Source organism: Vigna angularis, chromosome 3 (genome assembly GCF_016808095.1).
Source record: "Vigna angularis cultivar LongXiaoDou No.4 chromosome 3, ASM1680809v1, whole genome shotgun sequence".
Classification (NCBI taxonomy): domain Eukaryota; kingdom Viridiplantae; phylum Streptophyta; class Magnoliopsida; order Fabales; family Fabaceae; genus Vigna; species Vigna angularis.
In genome coordinates, this window is record NC_068972.1 from 22,933,209 (window position 1) to 22,952,912 (window position 19,704).

Genomic DNA, 19,704 nt, shown 5'->3' on the forward strand with positions numbered 1-19,704 from the left:
TTCTAGTGATCTTTTATCGTATTTTTCAATCTTAATTTTTTTTACGTTGTTAATTTCATGCTAAATTTGAAATTGAAATCACAAATGTTATCATCAATAATTGATCTTGATAAGTAATTGAATAATGTGACTCAAATTCCCTTGGGAGAACGATACTCTTAACTTAATTCACTGTATTACTTGAACGATTTGGTATACTTGCCAAACAGTTATCAACCTCTACTTAGTACTTCTTGTTTAGTTAACTGGTACATCATTGCTTTGTAAACAAAATGCACTAAGGTTAAAGATGAAATGCTTTGGTAGCACAAATATTTTATCAAGGAAACATTGATTGATAATCCTACAAGCCATTTAGTGAAAGGTATGCAACATGAAGTTTAACCATTAAAAATGACAACTAAAACTAAATATAAATAAATATAATTTCCTAATGAAATTAGGATATTATCTAACATGGAATTAAAAGTTAATCAGTGTTTAAATTCATTTACCTTACATAATTAATCCCTCCAACCATAGGTACTTTCATTCCCAAACATAAAAGATCAGTTTCTTTTATAGCATATATAATAACCTACCAATTATTTTACTCCTTAGTCTTGTATTTGTAAGTAATGGTTGTTAAAATTGGATCTATTATGCAATATTATTTGAAAGTTAATTGTATGCGAAATTTTTTTATTTGAAAACAAAGAAAAAAGAAAAGGTAGAGTTGAAAAAAATTGATATGGAGAGAACATGAGAGTGAGAGTGACATTAGACAAATATGATAGTTAGGGATGTCAATGACATATTAGGATACAATTAACCTACAATTCACTACTGCAAAAAAAGATTTTGACGTTTGTTATTTTCGACATTCAACATCTAATTCAGATCCAACGTCTTATTGGGAGACGTCAATTGGAGGTGCGATCTCCTTCCCCGGACGTCAATTTTGACGTTAGACCCCTCCTAAACTGACGTCCCTTTTGTTTTTTTTTTTACAAAAATAATTTGTTTCTACACTATTACCACACCTAAAATACAGAAAATCATTATAGCACGTCATAAAACTGTATATACTGAGTTTCAAGCAATGGAGATTGAGCACTCGTTGTCGCCGCCAAGATTCATCAACTCACAAACAAAACATCATCATAATGCAAAATTAATCAGTGCAAATGAAATTTAATCGGTGCAAACTAAAGTTAATCAGTGCAAAAATAAATTAATTGGAAGAAAATTAATCAAACATACCTTATAGAACCAATGGCGAACGCGAATGAAGAAAAAACCTAAACGAAAATGCGAAAGAAACTGAGGCTCGCATTGTGAGTTTTTGGGGTTTAAAAAGGCATTTGACGTCTTCCCCCCTCCGGATCCAACGTCTAATTACTAAAAAAAATCCATTTTGGCACTACATTTTGGGTATTTTCGCAGCTCATTGACATATGGGAAAGGGGATCTGACGTCTAATGTGTATTAGACGTCATCCCCCTCTATGTTCGACATCTAATGTCTGAAAAGTGACTTTTCAATTCTGATTTTGCAGCTTCTGACAGAGGATTTGACGTCTGATCTAGGGGGCACCGACATTTATTTTCGGACCTTTTAAACGTATGATCTGGGGGGCTGACGTCTAAAAGAGGATTTGACGTCTGATTTAGGGCCGATGTTTATGTTGTAAAAATATATACTATTGGCGCTTAAAATGAGACATTCTCTGACCTTTTTGACGTCTGATCTAGGGGGCCGACGTCTAAAGGAGGATTTGACGTCTGATTTGAGGGGCCGACGTCTATGTTGTAAAAAAATTAATATTGACGCTTAAAATAAGGTATTTTCGGACCTTTTTGACGTCTAATCTGGGGGACCGACGTCTATACCTTATTTGACATCTAACCTTCGAGGAACCGACTTCTATAATGACGTTTTATTTACAAAAATTCCATCGATCATTTTTTTACATTGAATTTTCTTTCGTTAGACGTTAAACGTATGACGTTAAACACTATTTATGCACTAGTGATTGTTACTACAATAGTTAGGGATGTCAACATTAGACAAATACACTTCACCAGGTGAGCTTAACAATAAATGATGGCTTTCAGGAAAATGGATGGATCTGGAGAGAATAGTTGTTCTCTATCATTGACGAAAAGAATGATCAGGCTAACTGCTTCAATCCATTGCTTAAACAAAGAAATAAGAGAAAGCAACATGTGTAGTGTGTGGAAATGAGTTGTTAGCGGAAAAAAAACTAAGACAGAAAAAAAGGTAAAAATTAAATATTCATATTCCGTTTGTTTTAAATTGACTTAAATATAATATAAATTTAAATTTTTAGTAACATAATGTCAAAAACTGCCAAGAAATAAGTGTGATTATAAATATATTTTTTCTGGTGGAAAAATGATAGAAGAAAATTATTAAAGAGAGTAAATAAAAATAGAGGTGGTAATTTATACATGTCCAATGTCAAAATTAGATGTACTGAAACAAGTTAAAATTTTTGACTTGTTAGGTGAAAGGTGGGTTGATAGGTTAGCAATGCGCCATACCATTTTTTTTTTAAATTTTGTTTATATATATATATATATAATGTCTTAAATTAGATAAATTAGAATAATAATTATATTTGTATATTAAATTACTCTTGATAATTAATATAACATTCTAAAATATAAACATTTAACTATATAATAATCATAACAGATTTAATATGATAGATGAGTTGTAAACAGAAATATAAAATAAGATTTACAGTCATCTAAAAAATACCATAAAATAAAACTTTATATACAAACTAGTTAACTAAAACTATGTACATAATAGCTAACTATAGGAATTAAACATCCGCATCATCTCCATTTAACACCTGCTCAAGAGAAACTTTCTCACCCTCTACTCACACTCACCGGACGATCATAGCCAAGAAAGAATCAAGGAAACATACAAACAATCACAAAGAAAAGGGTAAGCTAGAATACAAAAAATTAATGATATATTTGAACATTTTAAACATTATACACATGATACACATATCACACCAACCAAACAAACACTTTATGCATGAAAATACTTTGACTGGACTGTCCGAACTTAGAATGAATGTCAAACTATAGTGGGTTGTGCACTTGCGGTGGCTTCTATTGCTTTGCAAAACCATTGCCAACGGGTTTCACCCTACCACACTTACAAGGTTAGTCTATTTCACGCCTTGGATCATATTGGAAGTACTCAAGACTAAGACCTCCTGCTACTCTCACCACATGTGTCAAACCTCTCTACTTGAGAATAATGACCATTAGAGTATCAGGATAACCCTCAAGACTGAGCTCCCTCCATTCATACTAATACAACTTGAAACCACACTCAGAAGTTCCACCTTGGTACCAACTTTCCCAACCTTGAAACCATTTGAAACCATATACATATCCATTCATTTTTACATTGCATACCAACATATAAACTTGCTAATAAAATTGTTTAGGATCATAAAAGAACAATGAAAAACAGATCATATGTGTACAAGTGAATTTGGTTTAGATTATATCAAAATTGCACATTACTGGTGGTATTAATCGATTAGATTGGTAATATAATCTGTTAAGGAAAACCATAATTCACATAAAGCAAAACAGGACAAAACTGCCTATTTTAATGTATTATGTCAATAACATAATCGAAAGTGTCTGTTTTAATCTATTATGTTAGTCACATAATCGATTAGGCTAAAGTGTTTGTTTTAATCTATTATGTTAGTCACATAATCGATTAAAATAGAAACTATGTCCAAATCAATTATTATGACCTTGAACACTTTCCCCACAACTTTAATTGATCCCTAGGACCCTTCACACACCGAGAAACCTCAAAAAATACCACTATAACTCAAATTGGTTATTCCAAACCCAAAATCACTTCTCTAGGCTACCCAAAACCATTTATACACTTTCTAACACCCATATCAGTTCACCAACTGCATGCACAAGTCTAAATACACTAGATAGCACACCCCATCACATCAAATTACTCACAACCATTCTATTTCAAGTTTTCGCTATGTAAAACCTCAATTTAAACTTAAAAGAGTAAAAAAACCTTCCATATCATACACTGAACACTTATACACCATATTTCTTTTATCTAAATGTCTAGCCAAGTCATAATGGTTCAATAACATGCTTCCAACTTCCCAAAACAGTTTACCCTCATTGCCTAAAAATCTCATCACCCAAAATCTCTCTTTTACACTAGAACACTCCAAAACTACAACCATAAACTACTCCTTTGTTCCATATCAGATTTAACTCAAAGAAAACTTATAACAAGTCTCAATTTACCTAATAACAACCCTAAAACAACTGCTTTCCCACCTTAGTCCCTATTTCTCAAACTCACCCATCAAAACCTCTCCTTTTCACCTTAACACCTAATGATTTGGTTACTCTTCACTCTAACCACTTTGAATTCAATACCAAACATCAATACACTTCATTATATACAATAATAACAGCAGAAGCATTACAAACACAACATACCAAACATTCAAACATCACTCAGTCACTCATTATCATCTAAACATCAAGAACATTAACACAAACCTAACAATTTCACTTAAATTATATTATCAATCGTAGAGATACTAAGTTTACAAACACAATCTAAAGCAAGATCTAGCTTCCCTTACCTTGCATCGAAGCCACTGAACTCTAAAAACACCGAAACCCTTACTTCTGACTTAAGGAACTCTAGAAATGCCTACAAATCACCAAATTGTGATTAGAGTGAGTCCTTAGAATCACAGATTGACAAAGAACTAGAAAAAGAATACCAAGGACACATGCAAATAGGTTTTTCTAACATGACCATAGTTAGAAAATTAAAGAAAAAGAGGGTAGAAACTTAAACAAGATCTAGATCTGTCATCTGTTAAAAATTTGTCATTTTCTACTTAGAAACTCCTCTGGTTTTGACATGTGACACTTTCAATAGAACATATTTGACATGTGAAAAACTTAAATTTTAGCACCACACTTTTGAGCATTAATAACGGAAAAGAAAATATTAAAACTTTTTTACAAAAGTAAAAACTCAATAGAATTAAAAAAAAAACTAAGTTGAGTTAATAACAAATATTAGAAGTAAAACAAATAAAAAAAATCTATAAATCAAATTATTAATTAAGATTTTAGATTTTTTCTTCTTCTTAGGATCGAGTAGCATTGCCTTAGCTAGACACTCCTACACTCTTAGATATTTAAGATTAGGTTGATAACCTCTCCATAATTTATAAGGAGTTTTACTAGTTTTCTTATGAGGTATCCTATTTTGTAAAAATCATACAATAAGTAGAGTTTCTTCCCAAATGTTATCAGGTGCATTAGAACTAATAAGAATGACATTCATAATTTCCTTAAGAGTTTTACTTTTTCTCTTAACTACTCCATTAGACTCAGGTAAATATGGTGGGGTTACTTCATGGATAATACATTCTCTAACACAATATTCATTGAACAATACATATTCATCACCTCTATCTAATTTGATCATTTTAATTTTCTTATTCAAATGATTTTCTACCTTTATGTTTGATGAAGTACACTTTAGAAACTAGCAAGATATACTCTTGAAAGAGCAACATAACCCAGGATAGAAGAAGAGGAAGAAAAGAAGAGAAGATGAGAAAGTGAAAGAAGATCAAATTGTGTTTTTTTTGGGGGAGGGGGTGGTGAGTGATATAATCAACAACCCATATGTGGAGGTACCTCCCACGAAGAAAATATAAAAAGTGGAAGAAATCATGTGGATAATGTGCGGTTGCCATCAATCTCGCACATATATATTTGTATCGTAAGACCGCCCACTCAGTTGCAAACCGGGTGGTGACATCCTGTTTGGATGCACACACTAGCCATCAGTAGGACCGGACGATAAGGGAGCTGAACCGATCGGTAAGGGAGCTGAACCGATCGGTCAATGATTAAGACATTTAACCTTAATCGATTCTAACAAAAAACTCATTCAAAAATCTATAAATATAGGTTTGAGGTAAAGAAATAGATGATATTTACTGTATTTACTGTAGCATTAATATCTGAACTGTAACATTGAACTAACTTTGACATTAAATTACTTTTTAAATGTACCCTTAAAATGACTTAGATGAACAGTTATAATAAAAACTTAGAATTAAAAATAACTTTCGACTTAGGTGACTTAGTGGACATTTAACTATTGATCTCGATCTTATATCCAAAACAATATTCATAACCATTTCTTCCTCTTTGATCTAGGGTTTTACTGTTCCGAAAAGAAAAAGGTAATGGTAACATCGTGTTTTGTTACAATATTTATAAATGTTCTGTTTGACAACACTTTTTTGTCCTGTAGTTTATTGGCACATTAGTATTTATTTTCTGAATTGTCAATTTGTAAATATATTTGCATGTTAAATGCATCTTCTAGGTACTTAATTGGCAAACTTCCTTCTTTTTTTCTTTACTAAAACCCTGATATCAATCTTACGGTGTATTCCATTTAACTTGTGTATACACCTTAGTTTTTACTTTTATATGGACGAAAATAATGAATGAATGTACTAACTAACAAAACATGTTATATTGCATGAAGTTGTTTTTTTTTCCCGACAATATGTAGCACATATAAAGCATTGACAAGTATGCTTTTTTTTTTTTCTGTTAAATGAAAGCAACTATCATATTTTATAGTTTTCTTAATCATATTTCATTGTTTCATTATTCTTAGACCCTTTTCATCTCATTTTCATTGCCCTCATTGTTTTAAACTGTCACCTTTTTTGCTTTTGAATTTGACCAGACCAATTACATCCTAATGACCAATTCACCACGTTGGAGTGAAACTCTTTGAGACCTCCAATTTCTACTATAACCAATGTGAACTTCTTCAAATATCATTACAATTCTTTTATATCCTCTTTATTTATTTGGAGATAAATTTAAGATCATGAGTTATATTCTCTTATCTTTAATCGAGGGTGTGTTATTGTTTTCTTATAGAATTTGAAGTAAATTATAGTAAATCTTCAACCTGTAAAATTTTATTTTTGTCAATAATTAGTTTTGTTCATTTTTTATTTATCTCTTATTTAATCAATCTTTTGTATGTATCCACTTTTTTAAATTTAACTATTTTAAATTAAATTGTAATTATAATTATAATAATAATAATAATTTTATTAGTATTTTAATAATAATTTCATTAATATTCTTCCAAGACTTTTGCAAGCACATCTAGCTCTACTTGGAAAATCATTGATGTAGACACTAAATTTTTATCTAACACCTTATAAATTTATAAGATAATAGGTTAAAGAAAGAGATAAAAACAAAAAAAGAAATAAATTTTAATAAAAGATATGTGTGTATCATTGTCATAGAACTCCAAAAAGAAAAAAATAATAATAAACAAATGGAATCTAATTTTCCTGGAAGAGGATATTGAAGCTGCAATGCATGTCGTTTTCAAGAGAAAAGGAGTTAAAATAATGAGGATAAAAGATCTTAAGGCAAAGTGCATCATGCGATAAAACCACCCAAAGAAACTAACTTCCATGTCTGAACGATGAGAAAACATATCCTTTGTCAGAGGTTAAGTCAGTAGTAGTATTAGTACAATACAAACACAAATTGGTATGTATCCACAATTGGGGAAGTTGGAAGTGTCATGGTCAAGCGTTTTGACATTCATTTTCAATTTCACAAATGACAGCCTGTAACCTTATTTTGACTTCTGCCATGTGTCTTTCCTTCCTTATTTATTCAAAAGGCTTTCTTTGTGTTTGTGTTTATGTTTGTGTGGCATTGGAATAACATAAATTACCATAACCTCTCTTCCTTCCTGCTCTGTAACTCCTTTACTCCCAAACCAAAACCCTCATTTCTAATCTCTCTGTTCTCAATTAATCAAATTCTCAATCTCTTATATTTGCCTCTAATCAATTTTCTGATCTGGAAAATTAAACAGGTCAAGAAGAGAGGGAGAGGGTGTACTCTATTGTACTATACTATAAGATTCAAGGGGTCCGGAGGAAGTCCGGGCCCACCATCACAGTTGCTGAATCTTAGGGTTCTTGTCTTTTTCTCTCTGATCCTCAAATTCTTGAGAAATTGATGGGGTCGAAACCGTGGCTTTACCCTGCTTCCACCTATAGAAATTTGGAAACTTTCTGGGATACCGATGAGGACGCGCCTGGTCCTCGTTGTGGACACACCCTCACTGCAGTTGCTGCCACCAAGACGCAGGGTCCCCGTTTGATCCTGTTCGGCGGCGCCACTGCCATTGAAGGAGGATCTTCCTCCGCTCCTGGCATTAGTAAGTTGCTTCATAAACACTCTATTTTCTTTCTTTTCCGATTTTGGTGGCCTGAATTTCCATGTTTTACCTTGCAGGGTTAGCTGGAGTCACAAATACAGTTCATTCATATGACGTGCAAACTAGAAAATGGACTAGGTGAGTTGATTCCACAATTTCACAATTCTTAATTTTTCTGAATTCAGCTCATTTGTATGTGTTTTCAGATCTTTTTTTCTTTAAATATTGGTACTAAAGTAATGATTTTTCTGCTGTGAGTATTTAGCCTTAAACCGGCCGGGGAGCCGCCTTCTCCTAGAGCTGCTCATGCAGCTGCTGCAGTTGGTACCATGGTTGTTTTTCAGGTGATTGTCAGAATTAGGATTGATAATGAAGATTGAGATTCATCTTCTTGACTAGTCTAGCCATCTTAACATTTCTTTGACTGGTTCCTTGGGTAGGGTGGGATAGGACCAGCTGGGCATTCTACTGATGATCTTTATGTGCTTGACTTGACCAACGATAAATACAAATGGCACAGGTGATATTGGTTGTAAATAGATTTTTATTTTCCCCTACATCTAGAATTTTGACAAAATCAAGCAATTAGTCAATGTTGCAATTGATTTAATTGTAGGGTTGTGGTACAAGGGCAAGGACCTGGACCTCGTTATGGCCATGTAATGGATTTGGTTGCTCAGAGATACCTAGTAACTGTCAGTGGAAATGATGGTGAGACAAATTTAATACTGGGTTGTCCTTTCTCAAATTTTTGTAATAAAACTGTGGTGAATATTTTAGTTGTTGAAAATAAAACAAGATATGAAGCATAGACTTTATTGATGGAACAATTGAATTGGCAAAATTATAGAGCATAGACTTGCGGTATTTTTTTTTAATTTCAATTTGGAACCTTCAAATTGTGTTTAGGGCAAAAGCTGCCTGAGAAAAGCTTATACTTGGACAAGCTTATACTTGGACAAGCTTGTACTTGGACAAGCTTATACGAGGACTGTGACTTGGAACTTCCCAATGGGAACCCAATCACAGTTGTGAATGTCTTGTGCTTTAGTTCCTTGTGGATCTAGGTTTTCCACACTTCAATAGGCTGAATGTCTGCAAAAAATTAAGCAAAGTCACAATATAATCTATGAATAATTGGTGCTTTAAAGTTTGACTCTCTTTTATTCAGTTCTTATTACATAATAACTTCATCTTATTTTAATTCAAAATTTTGAAGATAAATACAGCTTAATTGGTAGTGGATGTTTCTCTGAGTTGTTTCCCTTTGGCACTCGTGCTTATTTCTGTCTGGATATAGAATGATTGCCTTTGTTACTCCTGTGATGAAAGTGTATGTTGTTTGTATTGTGCTACATAACAAATAGTTTAATTTTTTACACCATATGTCAGGGAAAAGAGTTGTATCTGATGCTTGGGTTTTGGATACTGCTCAAAAACCTTATGTGTGGCAGAAGTTGAATCCAGAAGGTGACAGACCTTCTGCAAGAATGTAAGTGTATCTGTCGTCCTTGCTAAAGAAGTCTTAACTGTCTGAATTGTTTCTACACATATGGATGTATTGAATCTTTTCACTATTCTACCTCAATTTATAGGTATGCAACTGCTAGTGCCCGCTCAGATGGAATGTTTTTACTCTGTGGTGGAAGAGACTCTTCTGGAGCTGTACGACTGATCACATTCCTTTAATCAGATCATCATTTCTGTTGCTTTTAGAAAACTTAATGTGCTAATCTATCATACCTTAATTTTCAACATTCCATTTGCATTAAGTTGTAGTGTACTGTGACAAGTAATTATATGAAAGCAGAAAAGTTTACTTTGTTATGGTATTGTTCTGACTTCTGAATCTTCTTCTGGCCAATTTATGAAATATAATGGCATATATTGTATTTGTCTTTTGTAGCCACTGGCAGATGCCTATGGACTGCTCATGCATAGGAATGGCCAGTGGGAATGGACCCTTGCACCTGGAGTTTCCCCTTCACCAAGGTATCAACATGCTGCGGTAAGTGAGAGATTCCTATTGTAAAGTGCATTATTGATTCACCACTTGACGAAACTCCTTAATATACAAAGCTAAGCTAAGATTACCAAACTTTGAAGACACTTGAAAATCTCACAGAAACTCTAGTTCTCATATAGCTCAAATACATGAGGGAGCTTTTTGTTTGTAGCATAGGATGAGGTGTGTTCAAGAAGTAAAGAGGGAAACAAAAAAAAAAACAGTTAAATGAGTTGGCCAAAAAAATCAACATGCACGGAATCTTAGGAAGTTGCAGCTTCCTTGTCTCGTGTGATAATGAGGTAGTTAGGTGCACAAACCAACTCTAACTGCTAGTAGTTCGAATTAGTTTATGACATTTAAACTCCTTGTTCTAGAATATTCTTGAAAATTTTAGAATCTTCCGACCTAATTTAAAACAAAGCTTTTCACTTTTACAAAAAATTTTATTCCTGAGCTCTTCAAACACCTTCTCTAACTTCTTCGTTCAAATGCTTGATGCTCTTCTGATGTCATTGTTGTCAAGAATTTTTGCGAACCATTCTCTGGTCTCAACTCTGTTCACATTCTTTGGGGTCTGTTCTATTCACGTGAAAGAAGTTTTTATGTTTTGTTTTATATTCCTTATTTCATTCTTTTGTTCTGATATGCAACCTTATGCTGGTCTTTCTTGTTGTCATTTTTTATTACTTGACAATTGTTATTAACTTCTTTGTTTTTAGCTTAAAATTAAGGCTTTTAATTTTTAGTTATGAATATACCTTTAATTATGGTTACTTTTTTATTGTTAGCATTCATGCATGTTATATAAGTTATTTCATTTATATATGAAAAATTAGTAGTGGCCATCCAGCTATGGGGGTTTCAGGGTAAACTACTCTGTCACCACCCAGGATTTATAACTAGGCTTTATATTTCATAGCCACCTGAAAGGTATCTTTCGTACACAATACCTAAAATAAATGTTTTAAGCCATTTAGCTCACGTAGTCCAACGTGCTAATAAGCTATTTGTGGTTTATATTGTCTGGAAATATTATTCTATTGCTCACACGTGTTTTCTCATATTGTGTTTTACTTCTTCAAAAGTTGAATGTTTAGCTTACTTTTCTTTGTGTATCATCATTTTGTCTTCATTACAATAAATAGAGACTGAAATTTTAAAAGAATCTAAAGTGAATTTTTTTCTTTCCTATTTAATTCTATATTCTTCAACAAGTTTTTGATGTAGTTGTTGGATCAAAACAACATCACTGCCGTAGAAGTGGTGTAAGAGTTCTCTACTTCGAAACTGATGTCAATTGATCTTGACCAACTTATTCCTTTTGTTGAAATTTTTGGTATCTGGGTAGATAAGTAGGAAAAAACAGATTATTCTGACCAACATAAAATCAGTATTGTTCTGAAAGATGTGATAGAAAAGATAAAGTACTAAGCTCTAGTAGAAGACTCCTAATCCTAATTTAATATATATGGAATTAATAAGAGATCATCTAAGAATCTTTGAAGGCCAAAATATTCTTGATATAATCACGTGATATATGGAGATATCATTTGGATGGTCTAACACCTCTGAAGATTGTGTTTTGATTGTATGTGACATTGCATTTTATCAGGTTTTTGTTGGTGCACGATTACATGTTACGGGAGGTGTTCTTAGGGGTGGACGGTCCGTGGAAGGTGAAGCATCCATTGCAGGTAACTTGCTTTTCTATGTTATTACCAATTATTTTATTGTATATTTCTTGTCACATTTTTTATTTTTCTATTTCCCTCCTTCACTCCATGCCTATGCTTTCTTTTCTTGCTTTGACAGTATTGGACACTGCTGCTGGGGTTTGGTTGGACAGAAATGGCATTGTATCCTCGTCACGCTCAAACAAAGGTCATGATTATGACCCTTCTTTGGAGCTTATGCGTCGTTGTCGCCATGCAGCAGCAGCTGTTAGTACTCATATATTTATCTATGGTGGGCTAAGAGGAGGTAAGAACTAAGTACTTGCATTATGAGAGATGCTGTTGAAATTGTAGATTTGAGAGATTACTGGGACTTGAAAAACTGAATGAGGCATATTGAATTCGTTATTACAAAAACAGTGAAGCTCACAAGAATAGATAGAATCTGTCTTGTGTTTATTACAATTGAATTAGTCTTTATGAATTACACAACAAAGGTGCCATTGTTGGAAGTCCCACATTACTTGCCTCTATTATTAGGGTGTGTTTTATACACCTGCAACCAACTGTGCTAATTCCAATTCATTTTAAAAAGGAATTTAATAGGAGAATTGGAGTGTATTATGTCCTCTGTTTACATGGTTTGTTGATGGAATCTGTCATTTTTTTTTTGTGTTGTATCAATTGAGCTAGTTTTCTATGGAGGGGAGTGCAGGCTGTAGAATCTTCCACACTGCTAACCTCAATTATTATGGTGCGGTTTATATACCTATTGACAATTTCCCTAATGCCAATTGGATTTAAGAGGAAATCGAATATAATATTAGAGCCTTCAACCCAACCTTAATTTTCCATTGTTAGTGAAGGGGATCTTTCTCATTTTTTGTCATGTATTGCTTGGTCTCTAACAAGCAGCTATGGTGGGTGAGGTTTTGGAAAGTGCACATCACCCACCTCAATTGTTAGGGCGTGGTTCATGTACTTGTGTACCAATTGACTTATTGCCAATTGAATTTGAGGAGTCTACAACTTCTTATGAGAGCCCATGATCCATATCCATAGTTTCTGTGGTCTGTGGAGGGGATCTTTGTCATTTTTTGTGGTGTTTCACATGGTCTAGTAGGTAGTTGTGGTGGAGTGTTGGAGAACCCACATTTCCTGTCTCAATTATTAGGGTGGGGTTTATATACATGTTGGGAAATTTCACTTCTTGCTAAAATGGTAGAAAGCCAAAAGTCCATTGTATCATATACGGGATAGCATTGCAGGCAAATAGAGGTTGAAATATATGATATTATTGCTCTCTAGGTTGCTCCGTTTTTTTTTTCTATTTTTAATTTGTTGAAGTTTGAATGTAGTCTTAGAATTGCCAAAATATGTGCAATGTGGCATTTTTGGTCTGTTCTGTCTTTGACTTGTGTTAACATACTCGTGGAAAATGGACACATCACTGTCAAGCTTACATCATAGTGAGAAACAGATGGAAACCCTCTCTGCGGCAATTAGAGGATGACCTGAACCTTTTGATAATTGAGCAACCAAACTTAACAAATTAAAATATGGGGGGATTAAAAGGGTAATTTAACCTATGTTATATATAATATATATGTATAAAAAATTGAGTTGTGTGCTAATAGAAAGCAGAAATATTGACATAATATTAACTCAGATGTTCTATTCGCTAGAGACTCGCCAAAGATGACTAGAGGTTGCATGGGGAGGTGAACAAGAGCTGACAGAGGAGTGGATGATTCCTTCCTTTATCCTTGCTTGAAGACATGAACAGAGGTATATGTACGGGAGAAGTTTAATAGGTTTTAAGTGAGTGGGGGGGAGTGAGATAATGGGATTGAGTATGGGAAATAAGTTATGCAGTCCCACATCCATCTCTCAAGATTGTGACACCATATCATGTGTGCAACCATTACACCCATAGAGGCCACAATTATCGTTCTGGTGCAAGGTGCACTGCAGCAGAGTTGTGATTGTGGATCTAATGAATTCTGCAGCGTAATAGTGCTGTTATGACAGCTATTTTACAACATTGATTTTAAGATGAAATCTAACATCATCAAAGCAGTCTGCCATACTAATATACGGATTAAATATATATTGGCTGATTTGTGGACTCTAGCTCTTTGTGCTTTCTTAGCAAGAATATGTAGGATCCTTGGGTTACTTAAGTCCTACCTGTTTGGCTGTAATTAAATTGATACAAATTTGTTTAACTAATTTCTAGTCTATGTTCAATGACTTTAGCAATATAACAATTTTTGATTTCCATATTATTATCATAGCAAGAAAAATAGTTTGTCTAGCATGGTCTTATAGTTAGCCATCACAAAATAGGTTTTCACATGTCATGCGCTTGTGCTGGTTTGCTGAAAAATGATTGTGTTCTTTTGAAAATATTTTAGCATAATTATTTTTCTTAGCCTTTGTTGCTCACTTGCTCTTTTATATCCTTTTTCTGGAAATATTCTGATTGCATTGTTGACATTAGGGCTACACATTATAATGCCTTGAGTTGATTAATTGTCAGTTATCAATAGTTAGGTAGAAGCAAAACAATGCCTATTGAAGTAGCTAAGGTGTTACAATACTCCAATGTGTTATGGCGTGCAAGTGTTGAGATCATTTTACAATTTGTCTTAACACTAATGTTTCTTATATGTTAAAAAAAATTTATTTGTTTATCAATACTAATAGAAACATGTTATCCTGTGCAGATATATTACTAGACGATTTCTTAGTAGCTGAAAATTCACCATTGCAGTCTGACATTAATTCTCCTGATAGAGCTTCATCTGTTACAAGCTCCAAACCAAGTCAATCTAACTTAAATTATAATGTAACAACGCCAAAGTTGGATGGTGGATCAGACATTCTTTCATCTAGTGGCTTTGGGTATATCATTTATTGCTTCCTTCTTTATAAGCTCAACACTTCTACTTCACTGTTCTTATGCTCAGGCTATTTCAGTTTTATGACAACTTGATGTGTTCATTTTATCAGCATGGACAGAAATTCATTGGAGAAACTGAGGGAAGCATCAGCTGCTGAAGCTGAGGCAGCTACTGCTGTCTGGCAAGCTGTGCAGGCCATATCCAGTAGTCCTGCTGAAGAAACATCTGCATCAGATGACAACTCGCAAGCTCCTGAAACTGTTTCAGATGGAAGTGATACAGAGGGAGATGTTCGCCTTCATCCTAGAGCTGTATGTGTTTGGAATCCTTGTTTAAAACTGATAATGTTCCTCTCAACTGATAGAACTACGAAAAGTACAACTGAAAACAAGACTGTCTTGTAAATCTTTATCGCTTTATTTTCAATTCTGCACCTAACAATGTAATAGACATAAAAATGGCTTAGAATATTACAACATATTTTTCCCAGAGGTTGTTTGAGAGAACCTCACTCTGCACAATAATCCTGAACTTTTCCTTCCCAAAAAACTCTCTGCTCACCTCCTAATAAGACCATTTATAATAATCTGTTACAGTTATGTAATTACAACTGTACTAACTACCTTGTTTTTTCCTTCTTTTATAAACTATCAAATCTATCATCAAGCATGTAAAATCATGTACATTCATTACAGGTTGTAGTTGCGAAAGAGGCTGTTGGTAACCTGGGTGGAATGGTGAGGCAATTATCACTAGATCAATTTGAAAATGAAAGTAGACGCATGATTCCCATAAATAATGATTTGCCATATTCTACAAAGAAGTTCACCAGGCAGAAATCTCCTCAGGGATTACATAAAAAGGCAAGCATTATTTAATTTTTTATTGTGCTTTGTTTATAGTGCTTGACATAATATATTGCCTAGTCTCTACCCACTTAATTACCATATTGCTATATTAGACAATCTCTTATTACCACCAATCAAAAAAGAAAAAAGAAAGACAATCTCTTATTTTCGTTTTCTTGCCAGATAATTTCAACTTTGCTTAGGCCTCGCAACTGGAAAGCTCCTGCAAACAGGCGGTTCTTCTTGGATTCTTATGAAGTGGGTGAACTTTGCTATGCAGCCGAGCAAATATTTATGCATGAACCAACTGTTCTTCAGCTTAAAGCTCCTGTTAAAGTATTTGGTGATCTTCATGGTCAGTTTGGTGATTTGATGCGGCTATTTGATGAATATGGATTTCCTTCTACTGCAGGAGACATTACGTAAGTTTGTTACAAATATTCGTGGTAGAATGACATTGGTCATGTATTAAAATAGCAAAGTATAGATAGAGTATAAACCAAATCTTCTCTGGCCCACTTCCTGTGATATCTATCATGTAATCCTTGATCTTATTACTTTGTAGTCATCGGAACTTAGTCCCATCATTCTGATAATGAACTAGCTTGTTTTAAAGGTCAACCATGCATATTAAGTTTTAAAATAATGGGTTGTCCTTGGCAAGCACATCACCACATTCTTTTTTAAGAGTATTTGTTAGTGTGTAAAAGCTTTTTGAAGTTTATATGTTAGTTACAGTTGAGATCTTAAGGGATAATATTCTGCACTAGTAACGGTGGTTTATTCTTTTGAAATCAGTTTTAAGACAAATTAACTCTTGAAAACATACCTCTGCGTGTTGGTAAGGTTGCTTTTTGTGATGGGAAGTCACAGTTTCAAATCTCAGTAACGATTTCTCTGCTTTTTGGGATAAGATTGCTGACATTTGTTCTCCCCTGGCCCCACTCACTCAGTGGGAGCCTTGAACTTTGGGTTGTCTGTCTTTGCTTGTGGTTTTCTCTTCTCAATGGTTTGTTGTATTTAATTATTAACTATACACTGTTTAAAAACTGCCATGTCCAAAAGCCATGTCTAGACATGTTTACTACTTACAATTTAATGTCATTTGAAGTAAAATGTGCCAACTGATGGTTGGGAGTTAATATGTGCCATATGTTCCTAAAAGAATTGGTTAATCTGACACTGTTTTTTTTTTGTGTTAACTTAATAATACATTTCTTCTAGTCAACACCCAAGTGAGATTTTTTTCAAAGCCATTTTTCTCATGCCATGCATCTTTGTACGAATATTTTGGAATTAGCTAACCAGTGTAATGTTTCAGCTATATTGACTACCTGTTTTTGGGAGATTACGTTGATCGAGGACAGCACAGCTTGGAAACCATTACCTTACTACTTGCTCTTAAGGCAGGCTACTATTTAATTTTATGTTGTTTGTCTGGTATTATTGTATTTAGCTTTCTTTGTGTTTGTAATTGACTACTGACGTTCTTCTTATTATGTAGATTGAATATCCTGATAATGTTCACTTGATACGAGGAAATCACGAAGCTGCTGACATAAATGCATTGTTTGGTTTTCGTATTGAGTGCATTGAAAGAATGGTAGAGACTTAAACAAGTTGTATTCATTCAATTTTTTGATTCAACTCTGCAACTGACTACGTTATTTTAGGGTGAAAATGATGGTATATGGGCATGGACACGATTCAATCAACTTTTTAACTATCTTCCATTAGCTGCTCTTGTTGAAAAGAAAATTATCTGTATGCATGGTGGCATAGGAAGATCTATCAATTCAGTAGAACAAATAGAGAAGCTTGAAAGACCCATAACAATGGATGCAGGATCTATTATTTTAATGGACCTTCTATGGTACCTCTTCTTTGTTTATCCTCTATTTTTGTCATGTGGCTTCTTGTTATGTTTGCACCCCCACTCTCAATCTTTTCATTGAGGGTGATCCTTAATGCAACAGTTAGGGAACGTTTACCCTCCCCCAACCCCACTTGTTGGGCGTGATGTGCCTTGGGTCACCTTTTTCTGTTCTGTTTTTGTTACAATTTCTATGGGTTTGTGTAGGTCTGATCCCACAGAAAATGACAGTGTAGAGGGTTTGAGACCAAATGCTAGAGGCCCAGGGCTTGTCACTTTTGGTGTAAGTATATATGTTATCTTTATTTGTCAATTTTCGAATCCCACCTCTTTTAGGTTATGATGTATGAAAATGTATCCTCGTGTTTACAGCTAAGATTACAAACTACTGTATGAATGGTGTGGTCCTAGTTGATGATTTATCTTACTATTATGCATGTCATCCACATTCCGTGTTGGAAGAACCATTGTTTCATCTTCCCTTCCCCCCTTCCCATTTATATCTGTCAAAAATCAATAAACAGAATCTCTGTTGTATTTTGGGCGTTATTCTTTTGAATTTCAATTTCCACCATTTGATTACCTAGCCCTAGGGCCTACTGATTTGTTGCTGCTCTGGAAACTAATTATAATATTACTTTCCATTTATATTAGTAATTAAGACACCATTTGAACTGCAAAAGTATTATGAAATATTAACTATTGTTTTGGACCCAATTAACTCATTATATTTTTTACAATGGAATATTAGGCAATGGTGGGCATGCCTTGCTATTTAAATGGAAGCTGACCTATTACTTGTGTTATTTTATGCAGCCTGATCGCGTCACAGACTTCTGCAAGAAAAATAAATTACAGCTCATTATAAGGGCCCATGAGTGTGTCATGGATGGTTTTGAACGATTTGCCCAGGGACAACTAATCACCCTTTTTTCTGCTACTAACTATTGTGGTAAGCATAATTTCTCAGGTGCTTTCTAATTTGCATCTTACAGCATCTCTATCTTAATGATGTGTGCTGTTTAGGAACTGCAAACAATGCGGGAGCTATACTGGTAGTTGGCAGGGGTTTGGTTGTGGTTCCAAAATTAATTCATCCTTTACCACCTCCTCTTCAGTCTCCTGAAACTTCTCCCGAACGTGGTATGGATGAGACATGGATGCAGGTGAGCCCCTTTATGCAGAAAATTATATTTAACATTTACTAAACTGAATTTGTTACACTGTAATTCTCATTTTTCGTTGCATAATTGCTTTTGTCAGGAGCTTAATATTCAGAGGCCACCAACTCCTACTCGGGGTAGACCTCAACCAGACCTTGACCGTGGTTCACTAGCATATATATGAGACAGTTCAGGACATGAATAAGTACTGCACATTGGGGATTTCTCATTATCGCTTGATATCCTGCCAACCAAATATACTTGCCATTGTTGACTGAATACATATTTTGTACTGTATTTCTTCTGTAGTTTCAGAAAAGCAAACTCATTAGCATGCAAATAGCTTGAGAGAGTACATTATTTTATGTTAGCCAATTAGAGAATGATTATCGTGTGGAGATTGGGTTTATAAGGCTTGGGACATGGATAAAGTGGAAGAGATGTTAGTGTCAGCTCCCCTTAAACATGGGATGTATGACTTAGTGAGGGAATACCGTTGATTAGTATATATTGTATCATATAGAAATATTTTTTCCTCTTTATATAATTGTTCATAACCTTTGGATCAATCGTCTCTCGAGTCTCTGAATTTTTAGTATTTCACGTCCATGAAAGTCGGTGCTTCCGAGGTTTATAAGAGAGTATCCCCTCTCTAGTAAAAAGAAAAGGTCTCAACAAAAATATATAAAGGCAATTTTCCTTTCAAAAAGAGACATTTTCTTCTTCATCCTCCATGTTTTAACATTCTCATATAATTCTTTTTCTTTTGTCCACCTCCTCCCAAATATTCACTTTTTAGTTCCTCCACGCATCTATTTTATTCATTGCCCTTATTCATGAATATATTATCCTCCGCTGCTCCTTCTCCATCTCCTGTGCTTTTATTCATC

The 19,704-nt window shown here is 34.1% G+C and overlaps 1 protein-coding gene across 1 annotated transcript; it reads left to right on the forward strand.

The window, feature by feature from the left end:
- The first annotated feature begins 7,794 nt into the window (after positions 1-7,794).
- Positions 7,795-19,383, forward strand: LOC108326196 (serine/threonine-protein phosphatase BSL1). Its single transcript, XM_052875449.1, has 22 exons — positions 7,795-7,876; positions 7,996-8,343; positions 8,421-8,481; positions 8,609-8,687; positions 8,784-8,863; positions 8,960-9,054; positions 9,736-9,835; positions 9,939-10,008; positions 10,250-10,351; positions 11,964-12,045; positions 12,164-12,331; positions 14,754-14,931; positions 15,040-15,241; positions 15,626-15,793; positions 15,962-16,200; positions 17,100-17,184; positions 17,283-17,381; positions 17,452-17,651; positions 17,859-17,934; positions 18,468-18,603; positions 18,678-18,817; positions 18,915-19,383. The coding sequence occupies exons 2-22, from the start codon at positions 8,142-8,144 to the stop codon at positions 18,996-18,998; spliced, it is 2,646 nt and encodes an 881-aa protein (XP_052731409.1). The 5' UTR covers positions 7,795-7,876; positions 7,996-8,141; the 3' UTR covers positions 18,999-19,383.
- Positions 19,384-19,704: the final 321 nt, after the last annotated feature.